Source organism: Cyanistes caeruleus, chromosome 3, assembly GCF_971803275.1.
Source record: "Cyanistes caeruleus chromosome 3, bCyaCae1.hap1.1, whole genome shotgun sequence".
Classification (NCBI taxonomy): domain Eukaryota; kingdom Metazoa; phylum Chordata; class Aves; order Passeriformes; family Paridae; genus Cyanistes; species Cyanistes caeruleus.
This window is the reverse complement of record NC_141703.1, coordinates 69,072,913-69,097,841: the sequence shown is the minus strand read 5'-3', so window position 1 is coordinate 69,097,841 and position 24,929 is coordinate 69,072,913. Positions and strand designations below refer to the sequence as shown.

Sequence of the window (24,929 nt, the reverse complement as noted above, 5' to 3'; positions counted from 1 at the left end):
GAAATTACCCAAGGAACAAAACCTGCAAAGTAACCTCATTATCCCTTTCTTTGTGGAGTTTACTGTAAACTGTCAGGCTTTGGATCTTAATTTGCTGGGAAGTGCAGTAATGTAATTAGCTAAACTGATAATAACAAGATGAGTTGAGTGAATTCTTCAGAGGAAAGGAGGAATGTGCTAGACAAAGAGAGAAGTGGGAGAAGAAGAAAAAAAAATGCTTCCCTTGGCAAGAAATAATTTTTTTCAGTATGTTAATGATATTATGGAAGACTTGTTTTGGTCAGAGGGAATGCCATGCACAAGTACTTTCTTACTTAAAAGGGACACAATTTCTACAATTTCTAGAATCTCTTAATTATTTTTAAGAAATAAAATTCATGCACATTTTGAAACAAATTAATTTTTTTTTTCCCTAAGAAACATCTTCCCTGTCCTGAATTTTTCCTTGCTTGCCTACAGCAGTTAAAAAAACAAATCTAGGGGAAACCATCTCACAACAAACACAAGAGCCCCATTTCTCGCTGTTGATCCCGGGTGAAGCTCTGCATGCTCCTGGCCCCCTTCAAGGCCTGTGAGGCACCACAGGTTCTTCCCAAACCCAAACCTTGTCAGAGATCCAAGCAGCCTTTCTGCTTGGCGCTGCCATCTCTGCTCGCAAAAGCTTTGCTGAGGACCATGCAAAGCTCCAGCTTTGCGTGAGGCTCAGCCATGCATATCCCTGCCCGAGGGGCGGCCGTGCCAGTCCTGGGGCCAGAACAGGTTTTCCTGGGCTTGTGAAAGGAAGGACGGAATGAAGAACGGAATGAAAGGAATGAAGAACGAAAGTTTCTCTTGTCACTAGATGGCCCTATCTCCTTTGACTAAACGCACACGTTTTTCTTTTTACAGTCCCAGATCTGCAGCCCTACAGCAGTGTGCTTGCAGGGTCATCAGCCATATCTGGGAAGGGAAATCCCTGGGAGGTGGAAAAATTCACCTGGGCTTTGATGATGGTTTTTATTATGTCCTTGGTAACTTCCCTGAGTAAAACTAATGCTGTTGCAAGAAAACTCCTGCTTTGAGATTTGTATGAAATGGTACACTTGTGGAGAAGTTCTGTGATTTCCTCATCTCAGACTCCTCCAGCAGCTATGCTGTGCAGATTTAAACCAAAAAGGGAGGAATTTAAGAAGCATCTGGGCATTTAACTCAGGTGCAGGCTGGTAGAGGGACAGGAACTTCTTCAATCCTTTTTTAGGTGGGAGACAAAGTGGAGCTGTCTCCCAGACACTCCTGAGATCAGGCAAACTGGTGGGATGAGGCTTTCCAAGTTCCTTGTGCACCACCAGCCACCCCTGGGGTCACCTGGCCCCTGCCCAAGGGTTGCTGTCCCCATGTCAGCAACTGCCATCCTGTCCCACACTCAGCCTCCGGGACCTGCTTCTGGGCTCTATCTTCCTGGGGCCTACAGCTTCAAGGCACAAATTTACCTTCTGAAGATGCTCCTGTTCAGGGACAGGGAGCTCACTGTCCCAGCCCATGCACAGCAGCCTGGAGGAAGGTCTGGGATGATGGAGGCAGGGGGGGACAGAGTGCTGCAGGGAAGCCACCCCATTTTTTTGACCCGTGATGCTGGTATGACACTCTTCTGGGAATTTTGGATTCTCTAAGGTAGAGCAGGCAGGCAGCTCTGCCTGTTGGAGCAGAGTGCTGGCATTCAAATGAGGGGACACTGAACTCTTTGCAGTAGGCAGAGGACATGCACTAAAGCCCTGTGGATATCTGCTGCCCCAAACCCTTACACTGACAGCCACATTTTCGTGTTTTGGATGTCTCTAAGTAACTGAAAAGCTACTGCAGGTCTGACTCTGGACAAGCAAGCAGATCAGATTGTTGCTTTCCCCAGGAAAAATAAAAATACTATTATGTTGAAAAAAACCCCAATATATTCAGAGCTTTCACTGGCTGTATTGGCTCAAGGCTGAGTATATTATCAACTGCTAGATCTCTCAAGTGTATTCAAGTGAGGTTTGAAGCAAAATTCCTCCCTGGAAAAAGTTACTATCTGAGGATATAATCCAAAGCCATGAAAGACTGGGAGCATTTTTCTACTGATTTCAAAAGGATTTGGATCAGGCCCTGAGGAGCTAGTCCAGCATCTTCGCTCATATCAGCAACCTCTGTGCTTTGAGAACACAACCCTTGTAATAAGAACTGTTTGCAGGGGTATTTGAAGGATCACAGCTTCAGCTGCACAAATGACACGAGACATGAGTGACCACTGTGGGAAAGGAAGCAAATTTGCTTATTTAGATAATTAACAGGCATTTGAGACAAGTGTTGCTGTCTAACACATTACTGACAGACTAATAATTCTGTCTGATGAAGCAGTAATTATAACAATAGTTATGGTCCACTAAACCAACCAACCCTCCCAGCCACTGCTGCCAGGAAAGGAGGGGTAAGGTTGTGTTTCTCCTTTGTCCAAGTGAACAGGCCACATGCCAGAGCAGCATCCCATGGGGCTTGGCTGGGAGAAGAAGGGATCACTAAGCTACTGAGTGTCAGCTTCAGAGGATGCCTTGCTTTTATGGCCTCAGATAGCTGCAGGCATAATTTTGCACCTGCAGTTTTGGTCAGAAGGATAACTGCGGCCCTTATTGACCCACGTTATGTGATGCCTTGAGAGGCCAGTGCTGCAAGCACAAATAGTTGTGGCTTATTAGGAAAGGCACCGTTTGCAGAAAACAGACATAATGCTGGGTGTTATGTCCCTTCTGAAAATTGCCTGTGCTTGAGTCAGTATAACCCCTTCAATCACAGATTCATAGAATGGGTCAGGCTGGAAGTGACCACAGGGGGTGCTCTGGACCAAAATCCCTGCTCAAGCAGGGCCATCCCAGAGCACACGGCACAGGATTGCAACCAGACCTTTGTTGAGTATCTTCAGTGAAAGAGACTCCACAACCTCTCTGGGCAATCTGTTCCAGTGTGCAATCACTGTGCAGCAAAGAAGTTCTTCCTTATGTTCATCTGAACTTCCTGTGCATCCTGACCTTTGGCACAATGCTTGGCACAATGTCTTTCCAGCAGGCAGCTCCTTCCCAGAGTTGCACTGGGGAGCTGAGGAGTATCTCTACTCACTTCAGGGGACTACCACGGTGAAAAGGGGAGCTGGGGCCATTTTGTTTTAACCTGGTCTTCTCTGATCCTGTCCAATGGCTGGGTGAGCTGAATGTATGGGTAAGCAAATCCTCCAGGATGAATGCAGGAATGGGGTGAAAAGAGGTGTTTCCCAGAGGAGGGACCCTCTGTTATCTCACAGCCCATGGAGGGGTTGTGCCCAAGTCCTCCTTTCCCCCATCCCACACAGAAAGAGCTCCTGGGGAACCAGATCACGGAGTCAGGTTTTTCCCTTCTTTTCATGCAAGTCATGAGAGACTGATAGAGATCCAGGACCCAGGTAGCAATATGAACTGACTGGCCTCAAACTGTGTAAGGAACACCTGGGACTTGGCTCTAATTTTCTTTGCATGGCATACAGAAAATTTTAATTTCAACATGTATTTTAACAGGATAGTCGATGGGAGGGCTGATGGGCAGCAGAGGGCTCTGTCTGCTGCTCCCCACAGCTCTACCGTGCATCTTCACCTCCCATGCTTCCCACAGACAGGAGGAAAAATCAACTAATGCAGATTCTTCTGTTTCTTCTCTTCAGGGAATCAGTCTATTGAGAAATTCATTAAAATCCACTGTGCCCGAGATAGAAAAACATCACCTGACAAGAAAATGCTCTTATGGAAAACAAGTCTTTGATAGCTTTACATGCTTCTTGAACACAGGGAAAGCCAGTCAATAACATCCCTTGCGGCCTAAAAGCAGAAACATCTGTCAGAGGCGGCTTGCTGGGCTGAATATAGCAGCAGGAAAGCCCAACTGATTAACTCCATCCTCTTCCTAACATGTTTTTGTGGTTCCCAGAAATCCCTAGAAAGGGCTCCTGAGGACACTGGCACCATTACAAGCCAGCTATAATTCAGTAAACAGAGAGATGAAGAAAACATTATCCTGACTGCAGTTCACCTCTGGCATCCAGGTTGCATAATTCACATGTACTCCATCCTACTCTTCCTTAGCTGTACAGCAGGCTTGTGATTTAGGAAAAAAGGAAGAGTGAGCCCACACTTGATGAAGGAAAGAATAAAGTGATTGTTGTGAGAAGGAAAACACAGTTGAGGTACATACAACCTTGCAAGTAGACTGGAGCAGGGGAAACTGGCAGAAAATATTAGAGCACAGAAGACACAGGCAGTGTGCCTGTGCTGATCCTTTTTAGTGCAACCACTCACCACAATGCTTCTCCCAACCCCTGCTCTTTCCATCCACATTTGTAGATTCACCTCTATAGAAAAAAGCTAAAATTACTTCTTTGCTGTGTTTTACTTCTGTCCTACCTTATATGTGACAGTTCACCATGCATAACTGAGGGACTTCTCCAAAAACTGCAGGAAGTTTCCTGACAACTCTTGTCAACTTCATCACAATTTCTCCCCTTACTCTGGAAAATAGAAAGTCCTTTCATTTTTTAGACATTTGTCTGGTCTTGTTGCAGGATTGTTGAACCACCAATGCAGCCAGGGTCACAAAACTTGTTGGGACCAGCTCACAACACATAAATAGTAGTTAGTGTCATGCTTAAGTCACAGTCTCTCTGCATCCCACTGCTACTGGACCATGTCAAGACACATCTAGATATGGTGCCTCTAGCAAACAATATTCAGCTTGCAATAAGTCTAGAGAAAAAAGTAATCTTTCAGTTTCCAAAGCTTCTCATGCAGGAGAATAATTTCTGCAATCACAGAGCTACTCTGGAAGCACATTTAAACATATTTATCTTCATTTTAATAGACATTCAAATAACTTCTGTGTAATATTCATAAACATAAGATCTTTTGACTTAACTGTGATGCACAAAGAGAAGCAACTTACCCTGGAGATGAGGTAAATACCTCTACTTATAGCAGAATGCTGGGATGGGAAAATGAAACAGTCTTTGGTAGAAAATTTTATGTGACCCATTCACTCTGCAGTTCTTCAGAAGGATATGAGTATTCACAGCAGTATGTGAAGTCTTTCCCTGATTGATACTTAATTCTGAGTAGATCCTGGTAGATTAAAGAAATAGTTTCAATCAGAATCTGAGGGATTTACTACTCTGTGGGGGTTTTACGTGTGTGTGAAGTTGTTCTGTGTTTTTTTTTATCTTGAGGGAATGAACTGCCTCATTTTTCTGAGTTTGTGCTCCCTTTCAGCTTACAGGTTATTAAAATTTATCAGCTGTAGTGTGGACCTCGCTCTGGAAATGTTGATCTTCAGATTTAATTTTCCTCCATTGCATATGTCTACCTCTGAGCAGGTTTACCTTTCACCTCCTACAGTGGAAAATTATAACATCAAATCTGAAAGACAACCCACTCTCTTTCTAGCTCTCCTAGAGGACTCTACAAAATCCTTCCTCTCACAGTCAAGTCAGAAGACATCAAAAATGCAGCGCAACGAGAATCCCTCTGGCCTTGATTCACCCATTATTTATATATTTCCAAAACTGGATTAAAATTCCCAGAGGACTCTGCTGAAATCTCAAACTGGCATTGCATAGTGCAAAACCCGATGTGAAGAATACTTGTTCTCTGTATAACCAGTTGCAACATTTCCCAAGTTTTCTGCCTTGCATGCTATTTCCTCACCTGTTTTAGAGGGGCCTGAGGCAATATCATGTTTTCATAAGAAAGGGGAAAAATGTGCTCAAAAAAATAACATTTATAACCTCTTTTTTAATTTTCTGGTTTGTTTTTTATTGCAATACCAAAATACCCCCTAACTACCAAAACCACAGCAACATTTTCTTTTACGTATTTTGGTTAGGATTTGTTAGAAGCTGAGATTTTTTCAGACTGACTACCCTGTTGAAAAAAAGTTGATTTCTTGCCATTGCTTTGTGATGGTTTGACTGACTCAGCCCTCCCCTTAATCCTGCTACAGATGAGTGAGATACGGGACATCCCCCAGGGCCATGGGAGTCTGCTTCTGGCTGGCATGAACTCCTCTTACTCTGCCCAGCATCTTCCCTCCCTGCAATGTGCTGTGCACAGCCATTAGGTTCCCCATCCTCTGGCACTTGATGTGTCCCTTCCCTCCTCCAGTTCCCATACACTGGATTCCTGACCCTCATTCCTGTCTTTCTTCCCCCAGTTCCCCAGCCTGCTCCAAGCACTGCCATCTGCTCAGGCTTTACAGTTCTGAGGACACAAGCAAGGAAGAAGGATTGGGAATTTTTTCTCCACAGGATGGTTCCCTTGTCACAATCATATTCCAGCTTTCTTACCCTGTTCCTCATGCTCACTCTGTGGGGAGGATTGCAGCAGATGGAGGATGTCACCTAAAATAAAGTTTGTGTGACAACTCAAATAGAGCAAATCAGAGCAATGATGTGCTCATAGAATCACTTAGGTTGGTAAAGACCTTTAAGATCATCAAGTCCAACCAGTAATCCAGCACTGCCAAGTCCATCTCTAAACCATGTCCCCAAGTGCTACATCTGCACATCCTTTAAATACTTTGAGTAATGGTGACTCAACCACTTCCCTGGACAACCTGTTCCAATGCCTTACAACCCTTTCCTGAAGATTTTTTTCCTAATACACAATCTAACCTCCCATGGCGTAACTTGAGGCCATTTCTTCTGGTCTGTTCACTTGATACCTGGGAGAAGAGAGAGACCTATCCCTACCTGGCTACAACCCTCTTTCAAGCAGTTGTAGGGAGCTATAAGGTCCTCCCTTAGCCTCCTTTCCCCCAGACTAAACACCCCCCAGCTCCCTCAGCTCCAAGTCAGTATGAGGAAGGTGCTGGGCAAGGTATCACAGACCCTCAGCTCGGCTTAGCCTCATGTCCTCTTCCTCTCGCTGTGACCTCAGGTGGCCTGGGGATACAGTAGGACCACAGGCTGGGGTGACAGGCCATCTGCCATAGAATCCCCAAACAACCTCGGCTGAAAGCACCCAAATTTTGGGGCAGTTGCTAAGCAGCATCCAGCAGAGGCTGATGTCAGAGTCCATGAAATTGCTCTGGTCTGGATCAGAGGCTGATCAGCATTATGCAGACTCATCCTCAGGAAAGGAAGGGAGCCAAACCAAACCTGCTTGGAGAGCCTTTGCCCAGGACATGACCTGGCACCTGCAAAAGCCATGAAACCCTTCTCAGGGAGACAGCAGAGCCCCTACCTAGGTCCTTATAACCTCAGGAGGGTTATTATGTGTGGCAAGGGACACAGAATTAGATATGTGGATCTCTGCATGACTGAATCTCCTCTGCCATGTGCTGGATTCTGCATCTGGGACAGGGTGACCCCGGGTGTTCATACTGTCGGGGGAATGAGATGCTGGAAAGCAGTGCCATGGAACAGGACCAGGGGCTCCCGGTGGATGGCAATTTGAACATGAGGCAGCAGTGCCCTGGCAGCCTGGAGGGCAAAGCATGTCCTGGGGGGCACCAGGCACAGCATCACAGCCGGGCAAGGGAGGGGATTGTCCTGCTCTACTCTGGGCTGGGGCGGCCTCACCTCGAGTGCTGAGGGCAGTTCTGGGTGCCACAGTATAATTTTGGGTGCCATATATTAAGTTGTTAAAGAGCATCCGAAGAAGGGCAATGAAGACGGTGAAGGGTCTGGAGAAGAAGCCATATGAGGAGCTGCTGTTCAGCCATTGGTCTGTTCAGGCTGGAGGAGACCGCAGAGAGAGCTCATTGCGGCTGCAGCTTCCTCATGAGGGGAAGGGGCAGACTCTGATCTCCTCTCTGTGAGCACTGGACCAGGCTCCCCAGGGCACTGGTCACAGCACCAGCCTGGCAGAGTTCAAGAAGTGTTTGGACAACACTCTCAGACCCATGGTGCGACTCTTGCAGATGGTGCTCTTTAGGGCCGGGAGCTGGGCTCGACGATGCTTGTGGGTTCTCCCAACTCGGGATATCCGGTGGTTCCGTGCCGGGGTCCCGCAGCTCCCCCGGGCCCCTCAGGCCCCGAGCCCCACCCCACGGCGCACGCGCCGCCGCCTCCCCGCCCGCCTGCTCGGTCACGTGCCCCGCGGCATGGCTGACGCGCGCGGGGACGGCGGCGGCGCGAGCCCTGACCCCGTGCGCCCGTACATCTGCTCCTTCCCCGGCTGCGACGCCACCTTCAACAAGGCCTGGCGGCTGTCCGCCCACCTCTGCCACCACACGGGCGAGGTGAGCCGCGCCGGCTGGGAGGGACGGCTGTGTGTCACCGAGCCGTGGGCGCCGCGCTGGGCAGGCCGCTGCGCCTTGTCGGGGGTGCCACGGCGCGGCGGGGGCCGCGGGCTCTGTCCGCGGCCGGGACATCACGCTGGCGGCGGCCTCCCCGCGGCGGCCGAGCCCCCGAGGGGGTGGGTTTGCCCCTGGAACAACCCCTCTCTTTCAGAGGCCCTATGTTTGCGATTATGAAGGCTGCGGCAAAGGGTTCACGAGGGATTTCCACCGCGCCCGACACCTCCTCACGCACACCGGGGAAAAGCCGTTCAAGTAAGGCCCGAGTTTTTGCTTCTTCAGCTGAAGTGCGGTTGTTCGTAAGGAAAGGAAGTTAAAACGAGGCGGTGGTACAGGGCTTTTGTGTCATGGGCATTACCATAACAGTGTGCACGCGGGGTGGGATCAAACCCCGTGATCTGGCAGTGATCTGTAACTTTAATGTTTAAAGGAATGGGCAGATCTCCCCCAAAAATACATTATTAAAAGACGAACTTAGCCTCTGGCTTTTCAGTAATTCTTCTGTGTGTTCTTGTACAATGATTTCTGTATCTGCCTAGGGAAAAATCACTGTTTGACAGCAATATACATATAAAAAATACAGTCCATTTGCAGGTGCACAGCTGAGGGATGCAATAAGAAATTTGGAACAAAATCAAACATGAAGAAGCATGTTGAGCGCAAGCATCAAAATCAGCAAAAGCAGTATGTGGTGAGTAATTACCTTTGTACTGTACAATGGAGGCCAAACAAGTTCCTTCTTGTGTATCTGGACTTGTCATTATGTAGTTCTTGTGTATGTTCAAATACCATAACTGGTATTTCAGCAAACACATGAACTGTCATTATTTGGCCTCTAATGATAACTTAATTTCCTTAATAGTGTGACTTTGAAGGCTGTAACGAGTCTTTCAAGAAGCATCAACAACTTAAAGTTCATCAGTGTCACCACACCAATGAAACTCCCTTCAAGTATGTGGATAATTTTAATACTGAACTTAAACACTGTAGATGAAAACAGGTGCATTTTCTCAGCCTTTTCATTGATGTGGCAGTAAAAAAACAAATCAGTTTGTAGTCAGAGCTTCAAGTATGTCCTTTGCTCACTGATCTGTTTTGGGCAGCAATCTTGGTGCTCTGTAACTTCAGCATTCCAGCAGTTTTATAAAAAAATAACACAACTCCCCCCACTCCCCAGTTTTTAGTTCATAGTTGGAAATACAAGCATAAGAGCTTGCACAATAATGAAAAAGGCAGCTACCTTTATTTCCCAATAAGAAGCAGTGCCTTGGCTGACATTGATGTGAGTAGAAAAAGGGGAGAGACTTTGACACTGATCTAGGAAGCTGTGCATTGCAACTCTATGTGGGTAACACTTTTACTTCAATGTTCAGTCTTGTATTTCTTACACGTGGGTCACACTTAGTGTGAGTTTTCATTCCACTTAAGTGAAATGCACTACTTTGGTTGGATGACAGACAAAAATGTCAGTGTTCTGCTGGTTCTGTACAAGCCACTTAAACCTTCCACTTTCTGTCCTTCTTTTATGTTTGATGAGCCTGCTGTGTAGGGATGATACAAGGCTTGACTCTTGCTGTATATTTGGAAATCATACTATAGTTCTAACTTTTAAGTTAGAACTTTAAGTTAGTACTATAGAACATCCAAGTCTATTAAAAAAACAATTATGGAATTTCCTTTTACAACGTGGGGGGACACACAGATCTGTAGGCAAAGGGAAACTTGGATTATTTTGCTCATTTTAATTGTTCTTGACTTAAAAAATACATAGATACTGTGAAAGAAATGAAACCACTGCTATTTTGTACCTAGATGTAATAAAGAAGGATGTGGAAAGTATTTCTCTACTCCAAGTCGACTAAAGCGGCACGAGAAGATACATGAAGGTAAAACTATTTTTTCTTTCTAAGTTATGTTTCAGCAAAGGAAAAAGGACTCCAGTGCAGAGTATGCACAGATGTGTTACAGATCTGAAAGTGTTCTGGGCCTAGTGATCCAGACAAGACAAGAACACCTGTTTTGAATAGTAGTGGGATATAACTGCAGGGCATTGCAGTGTTCAGTTATGGTGTTTGTGTTAGTCTGTGCAGAGCTCAGGATTCCTTCAGTTATTTCTTCTCCTGAGGAGCTTTCTGGCAAATAATCCATCTTTTGGAGGTGGTTAAGGCATTAGCCTAGATGTCCAGAGTTTAGGATAAGTTGCCAGTTCTGCCACAAATTTTCCTATGGAGGCTTGGCAGAACCATGTGTATTTTTAGTTATTAATGAACCTATGTAACAGGCTTTTAAGTGAAATCATCGTGATGTGGCCATGTATGTTGAGCTAGTCCTGCTGCCCTCCTATCCATTCTTTCATTGACAGGTAACCAGCTTTCCAGTGATAGAACAAAAACCAAACCAAACAAACCCAATAGACTAGGAAGAATAACCAGAAGGTTGTGATTTGTACTGTGATTCCCTTTTCTTAAGACAAGGACTTGTTCATAGGATTTTGAGCATTCCAGTCCTGGGTTTTAAATAGTGTGGACTTTCTGTGGTTCCTGCCTGCTTGACAGAACGGTAGAATCTCTTTGGACTTTGGAATATTACTGTATGGTCAATATTTCTTTTTAATATGCAAGACAAATATTTATACAGAAGTAATATATATTATAGTTATTTTCATCTATTTGAGAGACATTGTGTGGCTGTGAGGAAGTAGCTTTACTGAAGCAAGGAAAGAGTTTCACAAAATCATTTAGGTCAGAAAGGCTCTCTGGAGGTCATCTGGTCCAGCCCCCTGCTCAAGGTGGAGCCAGTTAGACCAGGTTGTTGTGGACTGCATCTAGTGGTGTTGAATGGTTCCAGTGCTAGGGCTTCCACAGCCTCTCTGGAGGATTGGTGACAGTGATACAAGGTTTCTTACTTCAAACTGGTAGGATTTTCTCTTGTTCTAACTTGTGTTGAATGTTGTCTCTTACCCTATTCCTGTGCAGTATGGGAGGAATAACTGGGTTTTAATTTTCAAATGCTAGGGGTAGAGTTCCCTCTTGTAACACTGGACTGTTTGCCAGACCCTTTGTGATTGTAAACATCTGTCTAACAGGCTATGCATGCAAGAAGGAAAACTGCTCATATATCGGAAAAACTTGGACAGAGCTTCTGAAACATAATAAAGTCAGTCATACAGGTAAATTCCAAGTGCTTTTGTAAACTTATGATACAAATAGGAAACCACCTGCTAATCTGAAGAGGAGTGCTTGTTGTACTCATTTCATCAACTTGTCAGTGTGTCCCAAACTTGTCTAGTAACTTTATTGGTAGGTAAAGTGGCTGTCACTCCAGCTAGACCTTTGATGAAAACGCTGCTCAGTATACTGACTTAACTTTGTGATTCAGTTAACAAAAAATTGTTTTATGTAGGATTTCAGATCTGGGTAATTCATACTGCATTATCCTCCTGAAGTCTCTAAGTTCCTTGCATTTCATGTTGATTTTAGCATTGTTCTAATAGACCCCTAGGGTTTGATTCTGAGCTTCTGTAAGAAACTCAGAATAACTCTGTTATTTATGCTCTGCCTTTCTTTCCCCCACTTAGAGCCAGTAGTCTGCAGTGAATGTAACAAAACTTTAAAACGGAAGGATTACCTGAAGCAGCATCAAAAGACACATGCTGTGGAGAGGGAAGTCTGGCACTGCCCCAGAGAAGGATGTGGAAGAACTTACACAACTTTATTTAACCTTCAAAGCCATATCCTCTCTTTTCATGAGGAGAAAAAACCATTCTCTTGTGATTATCCAGGCTGTGGAAAAGTGTTTGCAATGAAGGTATGTGTTTTTGTAACTTCTTATCTGAATCCCATAATCTGAAATTATAAATTTAACTCCTTTTTTTCCCTCCCCTGCTGTTTGTAACTGTAGCAGAGCCTAGCAAGGCATGCAGTCGTACATGATCCTGAAAAGAGAAAGCTGAACTTGAAAGTAAGTTAAACTCTTGGAAAAATCTTCTCACCCCTACCCTGTCACTGCAGAGGAGGGTAAACATTACCTGTTTTAGAATGTGACTTCAAGGAGGAAAACGGGTCAAGTATCTAGGTAATTTGTGAGATTCTTAATTTATGAAGCTCCTTTAGATAATGCAGTCCTGGTTTGTACATGGATTTCTTTTTTTTCCCTACCACAGCAGTAGTCTTTGCTCCACAGGTATGTTAAGTTTACTAATTCTGGATCTATTTCTGCCAGGCAAGACGTTCTCGTCCCAGGAGGAGCTTAGCCTCTCATCTCAGTGGATATATTCCTCCTAAAAAGCAGCCAGGAAAGGACGAGGTTCTGATGGAAAGCAAGATAGTGGATAAGCTCATGGAAAATGGAATACCAGCTGCTGAAATTCGGACTGTGTAGCAAAGGTTAAGCAAGTTAGTGTTCTTCATGGAATGATCAATGCAAAGCTCTTTATCTAATAGAGTTAATTTTTAGAGTTATTTTTTTTTATTATTTTTAAATAAATATATATTGTTTACACTGCTTCAGAAAGTCATTGATGTAACTCCTTTGACTTCAGATCTTCGTTTTCATCTTCCTTTACTGCATTGTTTTTCTTGATTTCCATCTTCTGGTGTTCTTTCAACTCTTTGTCAGACATGTGCCTCAAAACACAGGTACTCACTCCTTCTCTAGCAACTTTTGGCTTGGAAAGATAAGTGGCTTTCTCAGACACAGTCTCCAAAATGTGATCAAAAAGTGTGAACTAAAAAGAAGGAGAAAAATGGAACTAAATGAATGCACAAATACAGGCAGAAAAATATTTCAAGCTACTCTGTAATAACATGATCTGCTTAGTTTAGCTATTAGCTGAAACAGTTAGTTGCTAGTCCTAGTTTGAGCACTTCAGCTTGTCCTTTCTTAACTGTTCTTTACTCATAAACAGGTTTAGTCAAGTCACTAGTGGAGGATTCAGCCACTTCCTAACATTTAGGCTGGACTGCTAACTCATGGTGTTTTGCTCTTTAAGGGTGTCTGTGAGAATGGTCTGAATCTGACTCCACCCTTCTTTCCCTCTAGATTCAGATATATTGTTATATGAGGCTTTTCTCTTAAGGGATAGTATTCTAAGGTTAGCAGGACCTGGTAGTATTGAACTGAGTGGTAACAGTGCATTCATGTAACACGAGAAATTACTGATCTCATTATTAAGCCTTTAAATTTAAGGACAGTGTAAATCAGGACTGTGTCGTGAAATGTTCTGTTCCCTCCCTTCATCAGTTCTTCCTGTTATCCCTTCCCAGTGAACTTAACTTTCTACAGAAAGTTTTGTTCTTTTTGGATGAAATCACAATTTTCCAAAAATTATTTGAGACAATCATCAATAACACCTAATTCACTACAGACATTACGAGGAGGAGAAAAAAAAAAAAAGTCTTTCACAGAATATTTATAAAAAATCCATTTTTATGAACGACAGTTAAGTCTCAAGACCCTGCAATTATACTGGAAAGTTGCCATCAGCTTCTTAACATTTTTAGTGATGTTCACTTTGCTAGTCTTGGAACACCATTCCAGTAGTTTTTCATGTAGGAATGGGCAACTAACTTTAGCCAAAGTTGCATAAATGCAGCACCAGAAGAACTGTTGGTGAAATAATCCAACTAAAATACAAACATTTTTTTAAAGCACACTGTTTTGAGTGGCTGAGCTGGCTAATGCCACAGGGAAGAAAATTTCATTGGTCCCATTAACAAGGTACATAGGAGTAGGAATTGCTTAGACTCTGCTGTCCAAGCCAGTACTGCAGCTGTATTCTTAAGGAAGGATGGTATTTGAGTTGTCTCTCTGGGACTACTTCTACACTAGTAAACAGAAGCAGCTTAGGGCAGGCAACCATTACTTGCATGGGACCCAGATCTTCACTGAGATACTAAAAATCTTGGCAGTACCCACTAGGGAAGGTCAATACAGCTGCAGCTATTTAATGACACTGACTGGTCCAACTTTCAGAAGTGCACTTACCATGTCTGTACTGCTACCTTTTGCTTGTCGGATGGTAACTTTAACGTGGTGTTTCTTTTCAATCCACTGTGCTATCTGTTTAGTCTTGGTCTCTAAGTCGTTCTTGGCAATAGCTGAAGAAAACGATAACTCCTTCTGAACCACCCCTGTTTAAAACAGAACTGAAACTGTGTTTGCTTAACATTTGACAAACCTGTAGTAGTTGCTTTCTTTTATCAGCTTATGGTGATTTGTGTGCTTGACTCCTTCCTTCCATGCTGCACTCTCAGAGCACCCTGATCTCATTGTCTCAGCCTGCACCACTCTCACCTGAGAGAGTGGCTGCCTGATACTCTCACACTCACTGCCCTAACTGGGAGACTGAGTGCATGTTTGAGGCACACAGGGAAATCTCTTCAGGGTCAGAAGGCTTAAGGTATTTTTAATTACAGTCTTGTTCATATGATCCACAATGTAGGTCTAACAAACAGGTAAGCATTGGATGTGGAATTAAAGACTTAGTGTGCAAATTCCTGTGTTCAGGACAGCTGAAGGTAAAAGCTCTGACGTTGGATAGCTCTTTATCTCAAGCCCATTTTATTGAATGGTGCAGTGCAATATTCAACTGGAAGTACGATGATGCCTTGTCATGTATTTGAACAATCTACAGTCTCTTCCTCCTTATAGTTTCTCTAAAGTAGTTACCATCTGAATAATATTTTTGTGGTTTCTTGAACAGAGCAACTCACTACCACAGTAATGCTGTCCTCTAAAATCAGAAGTCTACCCAAAGCACAGCTATCTTCGTTAGCCTGAGGATATGAGAGGATACAAGGTCACAAGCCTTTTCTGAAGCCTCTTTGCCAAACTCAGTTTGTTAAACTGCTGGAGCAGGTGGTCTTAAGAAAAAAAACAAAATGAAAAGTGTTAAATATTGAAAAAAATTCTCTTATTCTGTACAAGAAAGAACTTCAGACTTTGTCTTCCTAGCAGCAAATGAGGAAGAAAGTGCTTCATTACTGCTGGTGACAAACTATATAATTATATTGGTGTTATCTGGCCCTTAGTTTGTAAAACTGCCCATCACTCCATGCCTTAGTAAAAGAACAGAAATTCAGTGAGTCTCATGGAACCTGAGCCTAGTTATATTCACTCAAATAAAGATATTTTTTTAAGAAGTCAGCAGATGCCAAAATAGCAAATCCTAAGAGGGCAATAGAAGGCTTCTGTGTGGAAGACTGGACTAATCCAAAATTTTATTTTCACCACTGCAAATCCTTAATAGTGTGGACTGCTGTGACATTGCTTTGGATTTACACAAATACAAGTAAGAGGATTTAATCTGTTGAAACCACTTTTAATGCAGCATTTTTCAAAGTCCTCAGTGTTGCAGTGTTTACAGTGCACATACCTGGCTTTGGACTTGATTTTTTCTTCTCTGCACGTTTAAGCTGTTCTTCGTGAATCTGCTGCCCAGTCATTAGTCTATAAACTGGAGGTTCTACATTATCACGAAGCAGAACCAATTTCAGGCCGTGTTGATCCATAAGTTTGAGTGCCTCTGCTCGGTGCATGTTTCCTAAGCTCTCTCCTTCCTGGTTGATTAGGTGCAAAATTCGATAGGGAATTCTTCGCCCAACACTTCCAAATGCTGCTTTCCTTTTTGGTTGTGCGTGAGATTTTTCATCTGTACAAAATGGTTGAGTAAGCCCAAACACAGCTGACTTCCTAAGGTTAGGTACCACTATCCAGAATGGAGAAAAGAGCCACTTTTGTGCTGTCTGTGTCAGAAGAATACCAAAGAACCTTTTTGTGTATTTGTTCTCACTTCTTGTTGCTTGACATAAATGTTTAATTGTGCACAAGGCAGACATTCTAAGGAAGAAGAAAAAACAAATTACCCCATCAGTCAGATTCTTCTGGTTATATTAGAATGACTTGACTCCAGTTCAGTAAAATCTAGTGTTTGTAACTAATTTTTTTAAGTGATACATGGTGCTATTATAGGGACTGAGCCATCAACAGTCATTTTACAGTAACAAAGATTTAACCCAGAGAGAAAACCTGACAAATGAGCAAAATGTATGAGTTGATGTTACCTTCAGTATCTTAAAATCTGAGCCTGAACTCCCCTTTAAAGAGTCTAACACTTCTAGTTACTTTCTCCTCATTTTCAAATTTAAATCTAAATAGTTACAGGCATCTATCCTGACACGGTACTCACAAAGCTATAAACTTTCAAACATGCTTTAAAATATGCCTGTGCTTGAAGACTACTGAAACTCATCTTTGAGACATTTCTTCCATTGGATTTTTTTTCCTATTCTTTCTCGATTCATTAAATCCCCCTGGCAATTTTGGGGCAGCTGACCATTATTTGCATTTTGTTCAGACCTTCAGAAATTGTCCGTTTTCTAACAGCTGCAGAAAACCTTGGAAATAAAGAGCAAACTGTGAGTATTCTCTGCAGTTTTCCTATTTTATGTTTCAAAGGGAGCAATTACAGGAAAAGCCAAGGATGGTGCAGGAAAACAAACACGTTTCATACCAGAGGAGCTGGCAAGAGTGAGACCTCTTTTGCCCAGGAGGGAATGTGACTGCTCTATAAATACATGCATACACACATATACACACACACACACATATATGACTTTGTGTAAACATGCATCCACGTGCATGCATATACATGGGAAAGGTGTAAACCATCAGCAAAAAAAGCTTTTATTTATAATTCTAAGCAGTATAGGCACAGGAACAAGTAAAATTACTTGCCTGTGAATAAACTTAGTCTGAAAAGGGGACAGTCTGGAGCCTTGGATAGACTTCATACCTCAGCAGTAGGGACAATGTCCATTCAAACTACTTGAAGAAGGAGCCAGATGAGTTCATGAACAGGGCAGCCTGATAACAGCTGTGTGCTACAGCTAGGTCCAGAGCTGAAGCTAGCCACAAGGCACAGAAAAAAAGCAACAGGATTTCCACAGCAGCCAAAAAACAGCTGGTAGAGCTACTGCCCTTCCTGCCCTGGGCTCTGCCTCTGCCCAGTCCAGACCCCTGTGAAAACAGCTTTTTGTCTGGCTGTGACAACAGCCCTGTGACTGAACACCCACCGCCAACACCCAAGTATCTTTGTGCATCATCAGTGCAGCCACACAAAAGCCACGACATCCTTATTCTTTTAAATGGTTTCATAAACCAGCTCTGGATCATGCACTGCAGACTTGTTCTACAATCTGGGCATCATAGCTCCATTACTGAATGATATAATTAAATTTATCTTCCTTTCAGAGGAGCCTGGCTGGCCTTTGAGACCTACTGATTCATAAAACTAAGTAACAGTATCTCAGCAACGGAAGAGTAGCATGTTTTAAGGAAATGTTGGTCTGACTCTGCTAAACACATGCAGTCGTTGGTATTCTCCTTCATTCCCTGATGCTATTTAAATCTAATAAATTTACCCTTAGCTGTCTGAAAGAAAACAACCTTTTTTACGGAAGGGCTGTTCTTCGCCTAACACGGCAGAGACGTGTGTTTCGCGTTGTGCTTTTCGGTCACCTCTGCGCGGGCAAGGCCGGCTGACTCTGCCGGGCGGGAGCTCTAAGGAGCGGGCACACCGGGGACCGCAGCAGCGGCCGCGCTTCCCGTGCCGGGCGGCCGTCACGGGAGGGAGCGGGGCCGCATCCCGTGGGAGACGGCCTGCTTCCCGTGGGTCTTCCTCCCTCAAACAGGGAAGTACGTGGTGTGTGACCGCGTCGTGTGCGCGTTCCCGCCTGTGCGTGTGGCGAAGGTCACTGCGCGTGCCCGGGTGCGTGACCCGCACTCCCTGGGATCCGCCCTTACCTGCGGGCCGGGCCGGGCCGAACCGAGCCGAACCGCCGCCGCCGGCCAACTGAAGCAGCCGCGGGACCGGCCCGAGCCGCCGGGAAGTTGCTGAACGCCCCGCCTCTCCCTCTTCCTTTTCCTCCTGCTCCTCCTCTTCCTCTTCCTCCTCGCTCGCCTCCGCCTCTCGCCCACGCCCCGCGCGTGCCCGTGAGCGCCCGCGGGAGCGCGCGTGGTGGGTGCGAGCGGGGTCCCTGTGTCCCGGTGGCCGCTCCCTGTGTGCCGGTGTGCTCCCGCATTGCCAGGCCGACACACGTGGCGTGCCCGGGTGTGTGTGCGCCGTGCGGGGAGCTGCTGTTCCCCTGCCTCGCTCTGCGGCCTCCCGGTGTGCCTTTGGCACGCTGCCCTGGCTGTGAGGGCCGCAGCTGGGACGGGGTCCGCACTGTGCCCAGGGGCCATCGCAGCAGGGCCATATGTGGGATTATGTGGGTGCTGAGTGCTTTTTGTGTGTGTTTTGAGGCACAGAATCTGCGTTTGGGTTGGAAAGGATTTTTAAAGCTCATCTACTCTAATCCCTCTGCAATAAGCAGCAGAGCAGGAACGTCTTCAACTCGGTCAGGTTGCTCTGAGCCCTGTGTGTCCTGACCTTGAATGTTTCTGGTACGGGGCATCCACCCAACCACCCCTCTGGGCAACCTGTGACCTTCCCTGTAAAAACTTCTTCCCTACCTCTAGTCTAGATCTCCCCTCCTTTAGTTTAAAACCATAACCCCTTGTCCTGTCACTACAGGCCCTGCCAGAAAGTCCGTCCCCATGTTTCTTACAGGCCCCCTTTAGGCACTGGAAGCTGCTGTGAGGTGCTCCCCCCCGCTCTCTCAGCCTGTCTCCACAGGAGAGGTGCTCCAGCCCTCAGAACATCTTCGTGTCGCTCCTGCGGGCTGGCTCCAGCGGGTCCGTGTCCCTCCCGTGCTGTGTGACACGGCGGCACCGCTGTCCCTGTCCCCGCGGCGGGGCTGCGGGCCGGGCTGTGTGTGCGGGCAGCGCAAGGCACAGCTGAGGCTGCCCGGCTCAGCAGCCTCCGTGTGAGGCTCTGCCGAGCCGTGAGGCAGTCCCAAAGCGTCCCGGATGCTTGGATTTCTTACCTTCTTTGGTAGGAGACGCTCTGCCTCGGGTTTGCGAGCTCCTCCGTCCAATTTGGACACAGAAACCTTTGAAAGAGAAGCTGGAATTCGTGTGCGAGAGTCATGTCCGCAGCTGTAAGGAACACGCTAAGGCAGTCGGCCACCGAACAGCAGGGGAGTTTGCTGAGGACCTTTTCCCGGGGTTCTTGCCTATCGAGTGATGTGTTTGGACATCGAGACAGGAGCTGGAACAACACTCACACTGAAAGTGTGCTTGTGTTCAGAATTTAGGACAAAATGAAGCTATGGGAAGCTGCTGTCCTTCTTGACTAAAATCAATCACAACTTTTTAGCTTATATGCTTTAGACCACAACTAAGTGGCTCTTCGTCCCTCTCCCCCTCTTCTGTCCAGGAAGAAGAAATGCAATAAAAACCTGACTTTTATGTTTTTGAGTTGAAAGCTTTCTGTTCTTAACTATGGTCTTAGAATGGTTTCGTTTCATATGCTTGCTGTTTTCGTTTTGTCACTGTGGTACATACATGTAAAAAAAGGTCTGTCATTGCTTCATGCTCTGCATCGTAGCAGAAAACATCATGTGGTAATCGTGTGCAAGCCCAAAAAACTTTACTAAATCAGTTCACAGTCTGAAGTTCATTCATATCACCTTATCCTCATTAAAAGCCCTCGCTGGCAGTAATGAATTTGGAAAAATGCCAGTAATGGAATTAGCCAAGTAGATGGTGAGCTGTGTTAAGACCCTGAATGACAACTGTAGCGTCTCCTATTATATGCAAATAGAGCTGAATTTTTTCCATCCTGCTCTTTTGTGCTTTTTTTTAAATTTCACTCAGGCTTTATGCCTTTAGAGTTGTAAGCTCTTTGGGAGCAGGGATTACTGTAACTTACATCAGTAGAATGCCTAAGCAAGCTGGATCTCAGTTTGATGCTATTGAAACATAAATTATTGAAATTCTACAGTATCCAGTCATGGAGAGTGAAATATTCCACAATAAGAAAAGGCGAGACAAAAAAGCCTTTTACTGCTCTTTTCATGGTCTGGAAATCAAGTGCGGAATTTGAATAAGCATGAAGGGAAATTTTGGCAGAGCTGAGGCCTGGAGAGGTATTTTTTTCATCATCAGCTCTGCAATATGCATTAGAAGAGACCGTGTCAGCAGCCCCCTTGCCGTTAGCGACTGTTGCCACTCTGAGAACCATCCCCACAAGACAGATAATTTTCAGCAGTTTCAGTAGCAGCAATAAAGCTAATAATCCTCTTCACTGTGATAAAAACTACCTGCATGAAAGCAAGGTACTTCAGAGCACACAACTCGCATTCCTCCTCTCTTCCCATTGTTTAATTTTGTTAAGTTTAAACCTGATGCTTGTTTTACTTCATGCCTTTCTAATTAAATATAGTGTGCCAAGAAATAGTGCAGCCTTCTAATGCTGTTTGTCCTCAATTACCTTCATCTTTCTGGGGGTTCATTGTACTCTTTCTCCTTGTTCTTTGTCTCATGTCTGTTTACAGTGTAATTGTCCTGGGGCCATGTTTTTATATGTGCCTGCCACTGCGAGATTGCAGTCTTAATTATTTGAAAGTCACTATCATAATAAGTGCAGTTAATAATAACTTTCTTCCTTTTACTTTGCTTGATGCACATCATCTTCTGCCCACCCCTGACAATACACTCAGTCATTTATTTGCTTTTAAATTCCTGAATCTTCATCTGCCTTCTTTTTCTCTTTTTTTTTTTTTTGACATTTACTTACAAAGTTGTTTTCACTTTGTTATTTTTTGTGCCGTATTAAGGCCTGTTCTGCTAGCCCTTGTGCCAGACCATAGACATTTAATTCCCCAGATAATTTTACATGCAAATATGTGAGAAGGACAAAGAATGGGTGGATGGAGAGATTTCTGGTCCTCGTGCATGAGCAGTGCAGTGATCTGCTAGTGTGGATGTCATTAATGTTAGTAATTATTTTGGGCCTCAAGATGCTACTGAGAACCTTCGTCCACATTAACAACTGATCTTTGGGGGGTGGTTTCAGTATTCCCTGAGGATGGTGGAAATTGGTTCTAGTCCTTCTGTGTTTTACGGTTGGTTTCAAAATCGAAGAATCACAGAATCATCCAAGTTGGAAGAGACCTTCAAGATCATCTAGTTTAGCAATCAACCCAACATCAACATAGTCCCCATTTAAAATCTCTCTCTGGAGTTACTCATTTTGGGTACAGTGATCAGTTTGGAATGCCCAGCAGAGAGTGAGGATGTCCTTAGCTGGATGACAGTGTGCTCACCTGGAGACCCGAGGCCATGGTTTACTGTCATTCAGACTTCATCATTCATTTTGTGGGAGCAGGAAGCAAGCTGCTGAAGTGCCTTACGCTTGCAAGGAGCTCTTCCCTGCTGGCTCTGGGTGGAGGGCTGGTCTTTCCTTGGTCCACAGTGAATATTTTGCTGCTTCCTGAACTGGAATTGTGCTTACAAATATCTGGTCAAAAAAATTTCAAGGGCCAAACAAGATCGTCAGGAATTTATTACTGATATTTTTTAGGTTTAGCAATGCCTGGGACCCTTGGGCATGGAGCAGGAGCAGTGGGTGTGACAGCAGGGTTTTTCACCCGTATTACTAAATCTGTGATTAGTCTCCTGCAGATTTGTGCTTACAAAAGTACTGAGCATCTGGAGGGCTGCTTACCCTGTGCACCTCTGTTTTTCTGGTTTTTTTCTGTAAAATTCCCTCCTTCACAGGGCATTTCAGTAGGGAAGCTTTGGGGAAGACTTGGGGAGAGTCTCTTACTCCTCCCCACTCCCCAGTCCTGCTGGCAGCTGGCATGGCCCCCCTCCACCTTCCTGCTGGTTATAATCGTGGCTGTGTGTTTCTGCAGACCCCTGGTTCAGAGAGGGGCCGCAGCCTCCCCTTTACACTCCTTAGTGTTCCTTTTCCCGTCAGTGTTTATGAAAGACTTTTGCTCATAACTCAGATGAAAAACTCCCTTGTGCTGAGCTGAGCATTGCCATATGGCAGAGAACACGTCAGAGTAAACATGTATTTAAAGGACACAGAAATTCTGGGTGTGTAGTAGGTCCAGATTTCTGGATCTGCGGTAGCTCATTTACTCCTTTTCCATCCACAGCTTTTGAAAGCTGCTTCCTACACAAACTTCTCTATTTTTATTCTATTTTATTCTAGCAAAAGACTGTAAAAATTTAAAGCAAACCCCAAAATTTTCTTGTAGTGAGTGGTAAATGGTCACTGCTAACTGATCCCTGAGCAGAATATACAAATATTGTTGAAACAGATAAAGTTTTGTTTGATTTCTGAGACCTGCCCATGTTGTGGGAATTAAAACAAACCTTTTGAAGATGCATGCTCTGCCATTAAATTGCTTGGGCTGAATTACTGAATCCAGGCAAAGAACCAATTTTGCTCCCTGAAAAGCAAGGCTGACTGAATTTGTTAAAATGTTAATCATAGAGGCAAGCCTGTGGGTCCCTGGGGCGAGATGCAATTAGAGTTAAAAGTTCACAGTATAGAAAGTTTTTTAACTGTCTAGTTTTACATCTTGACTGTAGGGAGAGGAGTTTCCACTGTACATTGAAGACATTGTTCTACAGCCTTTGCAAGTTGTTGGGTTCAGCTGCGAAGATTTTAAAAGCTGCTTTTGTTGGCAGCCTAGGACACATCCGTGACCTTATTAAAGTGGAAGTGAAAGCTCTTTTTTTTTTCTTTTTTTTTTTTTTTTTTTTTTGCAACAGTAAATCTACTAATTTTACAGTCAGTTGAACAGCAATAGATTAATTTGTTTAAAGTCTGCATTCACAAAGAAATTGTGAACTTCGCTGCCTTGAATACCCGAAACTACAGTGCGATATTTAAAGGGTAGAAACTATTACAACTTGCCCTAGAATGGTCCAAGCAGTTCCCTGTCACCTGCTTCTCAGCACAGGTGCTGACCTCCCCGTCTATTCTATCCCTCCTGACAGACTAGCAGCCAGGCTGGGGCTTTGTGTGCAACAGAGAGCGCTTTTCCAATGACTGGGCCAGTTTTCTTCAGCAATCACAGGAAGCAGAATAAAGAAGAGGTTAAGGGCCACTGCAAGGGTCAGAATGGGTTAAATTTAGTTAACATCAGAGGTTATAGCTTTTAACAAGAGCATGAAGGAAACTTATTCGAAGATGCAATTTGTTTCTTCTTTGTCAACCATTATTTTTTTTTACTCTATTGATAGTGACAGCTTAACAAAGTTTTTATATGCCAGGGTTTTCATCCTTTAGAGGATAAAGAACTGTGATGCAAAAAAGAGATGCAGGTGGAAGACTTTATAAAGCCTGCATGATTTTCAAATTGAGGGTTGAAAGTAGGCTCCCTGCGTGGCTAAGTCAAAAATAATTTGTAAATGTTAAAAAAAATACACATTATGGACAGAGGAACTGCCTTTTTTTTTTCTCTCCAGTGTAGCTTGCCAAGAGTAGTGTTTTATCGGGAGCCTTACAATCTGCCTGATTTTATACGTATTTTTTTCCAAGGTAATCTTATTTTTTTTTTTTTTCACCCTCTAAAGATGATCAAAGTCAAATGCCTTTAACAACAGTCTTCATCATCTCCCTTCAAGATATTTTAGTCTATAATGTACGACGCTAGGTTTTTTGTGGTTTTTCCTCCCAATTTAGTGAAGAAGCAGAAAGTAGAAAATGTGCTTAGTGTAGCTGCAGTGTTAGGTTCTCAGTCAAATTCTTGGAATGCAAAATGAGGAAGGTTTAAGTCTTTCTGAAAATTATTGAAGAAAAATAATTTTTAAAAGGTTCAGTAGCATTTTTCATGCTTTTGTACATTTCTGTACAGATCATCTTACGACAATTTTTTAGATCAAAATTAATACAACACTTTTTGTTCTTTTATCCTGATACAAACTAAAGAACTGAAGTCAAAATTTAATTAAGTCTGATAACAATTAATAAGTATAAACAATGCATTTTGGTAGCTTTTTTTTTTTTTTTTTCTCTTTAACATGTTTTCCTCAAGGGAGAAAAAAGGCTTATTTTATCATCCTGTCTCCCTATCCATCTGTCTCTCTGCGAGTTCTCTCGGCAGTTTTAATTGCTTGGACACTTCAGCCCAATTTGGCAAAGAAGCAGGAGCCTCAAAGATTGTACATTTATAGTAACTGCATGTATTTCTGACAAATTTTGTGAAAACAGTGGAGAGACCTTTTTTGTTTCTGACCTCACCTCAAACTGGTGCCTTTTTTCTGGCAGACGGGTTCATCCAGCTGACCAGGCTGTGTATGTGTGTGGGCTGCCCAGGTAGCACACAGATGTTATCAGACCAGACTGTGGCCTATCAGTACTTAAAGAGGGCTTGTAAAAAAGAGGGAAAGTAACTTTTTGCACCAGCAGATAGACATAGGGCATAGGGAATGTTTTTAAACTAAGAGGAGAGATTTAGAGTACATGTTAGGAAGAATTTCTTTACTCAAGAGGGTAGTGGGACACTGGCACAGGTTTTCCAGAGAAGTTGTGGATGCCCCATCCCTGGAAGTCTTCAGGACCAGGTTGTATGAGACCCTGAGCAACACAATTTAGTGGGTAGCATCACTACCTTTGACAGAGGGGTTGGAACTAAATTATCTTTAATGTCCCTTCCAACCCAAACCACTCTGTAATTCTGTGATGCCGTGATCAGCTACAGTCCACA

At 44.1% G+C, this 24,929-nt stretch overlaps 2 protein-coding genes and 2 long non-coding RNA genes across 7 annotated transcripts in view; 2 read left to right on the top strand and 2 right to left on the bottom strand.

Annotated features, from left to right (window-relative positions):
* LOC111923317 (uncharacterized) overlaps window positions 1-8,078 on the bottom strand; it is a 48,772-nt gene extending 40,694 nt beyond the window's left edge. The window contains exons 1-4 of one of the 2 annotated variants that reach the window (XR_015284719.1): window positions 7,601-8,078; window positions 6,365-6,418; window positions 4,969-5,144; window positions 4,434-4,537 (exon numbers count right to left, since the gene is read on the bottom strand). This is a non-coding gene — a long non-coding RNA (uncharacterized LOC111923317). Of the gene's footprint in view, window positions 1-4,433; window positions 4,538-4,968; window positions 5,145-6,364; window positions 6,419-6,907 lie in introns of both variants that reach the window. The other variant, XR_015284718.1, reaches the window with a different exon arrangement.
* On the top strand, window positions 7,924-12,831 carry GTF3A (general transcription factor IIIA). The gene is made up of 9 exons (XM_086881703.1): window positions 7,924-8,262; window positions 8,474-8,574; window positions 8,914-9,010; window positions 9,182-9,270; window positions 10,132-10,205; window positions 11,405-11,488; window positions 11,897-12,126; window positions 12,220-12,279; window positions 12,541-12,831. The coding sequence occupies exons 1-9, from the start codon at window positions 7,924-7,926 to the stop codon at window positions 12,697-12,699; spliced, it is 1,233 nt and encodes a 410-aa protein (XP_086737829.1). The 3' UTR covers window positions 12,700-12,831.
* Window positions 12,768-19,348, bottom strand: MTIF3 (mitochondrial translational initiation factor 3). Of its 3 annotated transcripts, XM_086881701.1 has the most exons (5): window positions 18,124-18,235; window positions 17,056-17,225; window positions 15,695-16,158; window positions 14,305-14,450; window positions 12,768-13,045 (listed from the first exon to the last, which is right to left on the bottom strand). In XM_086881701.1, the coding sequence occupies exons 2-5, from the start codon at window positions 17,109-17,111 to the stop codon at window positions 12,833-12,835; spliced, it is 879 nt and encodes a 292-aa protein (XP_086737827.1). In that variant the 5' UTR covers window positions 17,112-17,225; window positions 18,124-18,235; the 3' UTR covers window positions 12,768-12,832. The 3 variants fall into 3 exon arrangements, with proteins under 3 accessions (XP_086737827.1, XP_023774803.2, XP_023774790.2); XM_023919035.2 differs by lacking the exons at window positions 17,056-17,225; window positions 18,124-18,235 and adding an exon at window positions 19,245-19,348; XM_023919022.2 differs by lacking the exon at window positions 17,056-17,225 and having other exon boundaries at window positions 18,124-18,935.
* LOC111923314 (uncharacterized) lies at window positions 18,268-19,668 on the top strand. The gene is made up of 3 exons (XR_015284720.1): window positions 18,268-18,337; window positions 18,929-19,053; window positions 19,257-19,668. It is a non-coding gene; the product is annotated as an uncharacterized LOC111923314 (long non-coding RNA).
* Window positions 19,669-24,929: the final 5,261 nt, after the last annotated feature.

Excerpts from the sequence above, each read along its gene's own strand:
- GTF3A (XM_086881703.1), top strand. The coding sequence starts at position 7,924 with ATGGTGCGACTCTTGCAGATGGTGCTCTTTAGGGCCGGGAGCTGGGCT. Across the intron at positions 8,263-8,473 it reads TCTGCCACCACACGGGCGAG|AGGCCCTATGTTTGCGATTA; the intron begins GTGAGCCGCGCC and ends CCTCTCTTTCAG. Across the intron at positions 12,280-12,540 it reads AGAGAAAGCTGAACTTGAAA|GCAAGACGTTCTCGTCCCAG; the intron begins GTAAGTTAAACT and ends TATTTCTGCCAG.
- MTIF3 (XM_023919022.2), bottom strand. The coding sequence starts at position 18,665 with ATGAGCTTTAAAAATCCTTTCCAACCCAAACGCAGATTCTGTGCCTCA. Across the intron at positions 14,451-15,694 it reads AAAATCAAGTCCAAAGCCAG|GGGTGGTTCAGAAGGAGTTA; the intron begins GTATGTGCACTG and ends TGTTTTAAACAG. Across the intron at positions 13,046-14,304 it reads AAGGTAGCAGTACAGACATG|TTCACACTTTTTGATCACAT; the intron begins GTAAGTGCACTT and ends CCTTCTTTTTAG.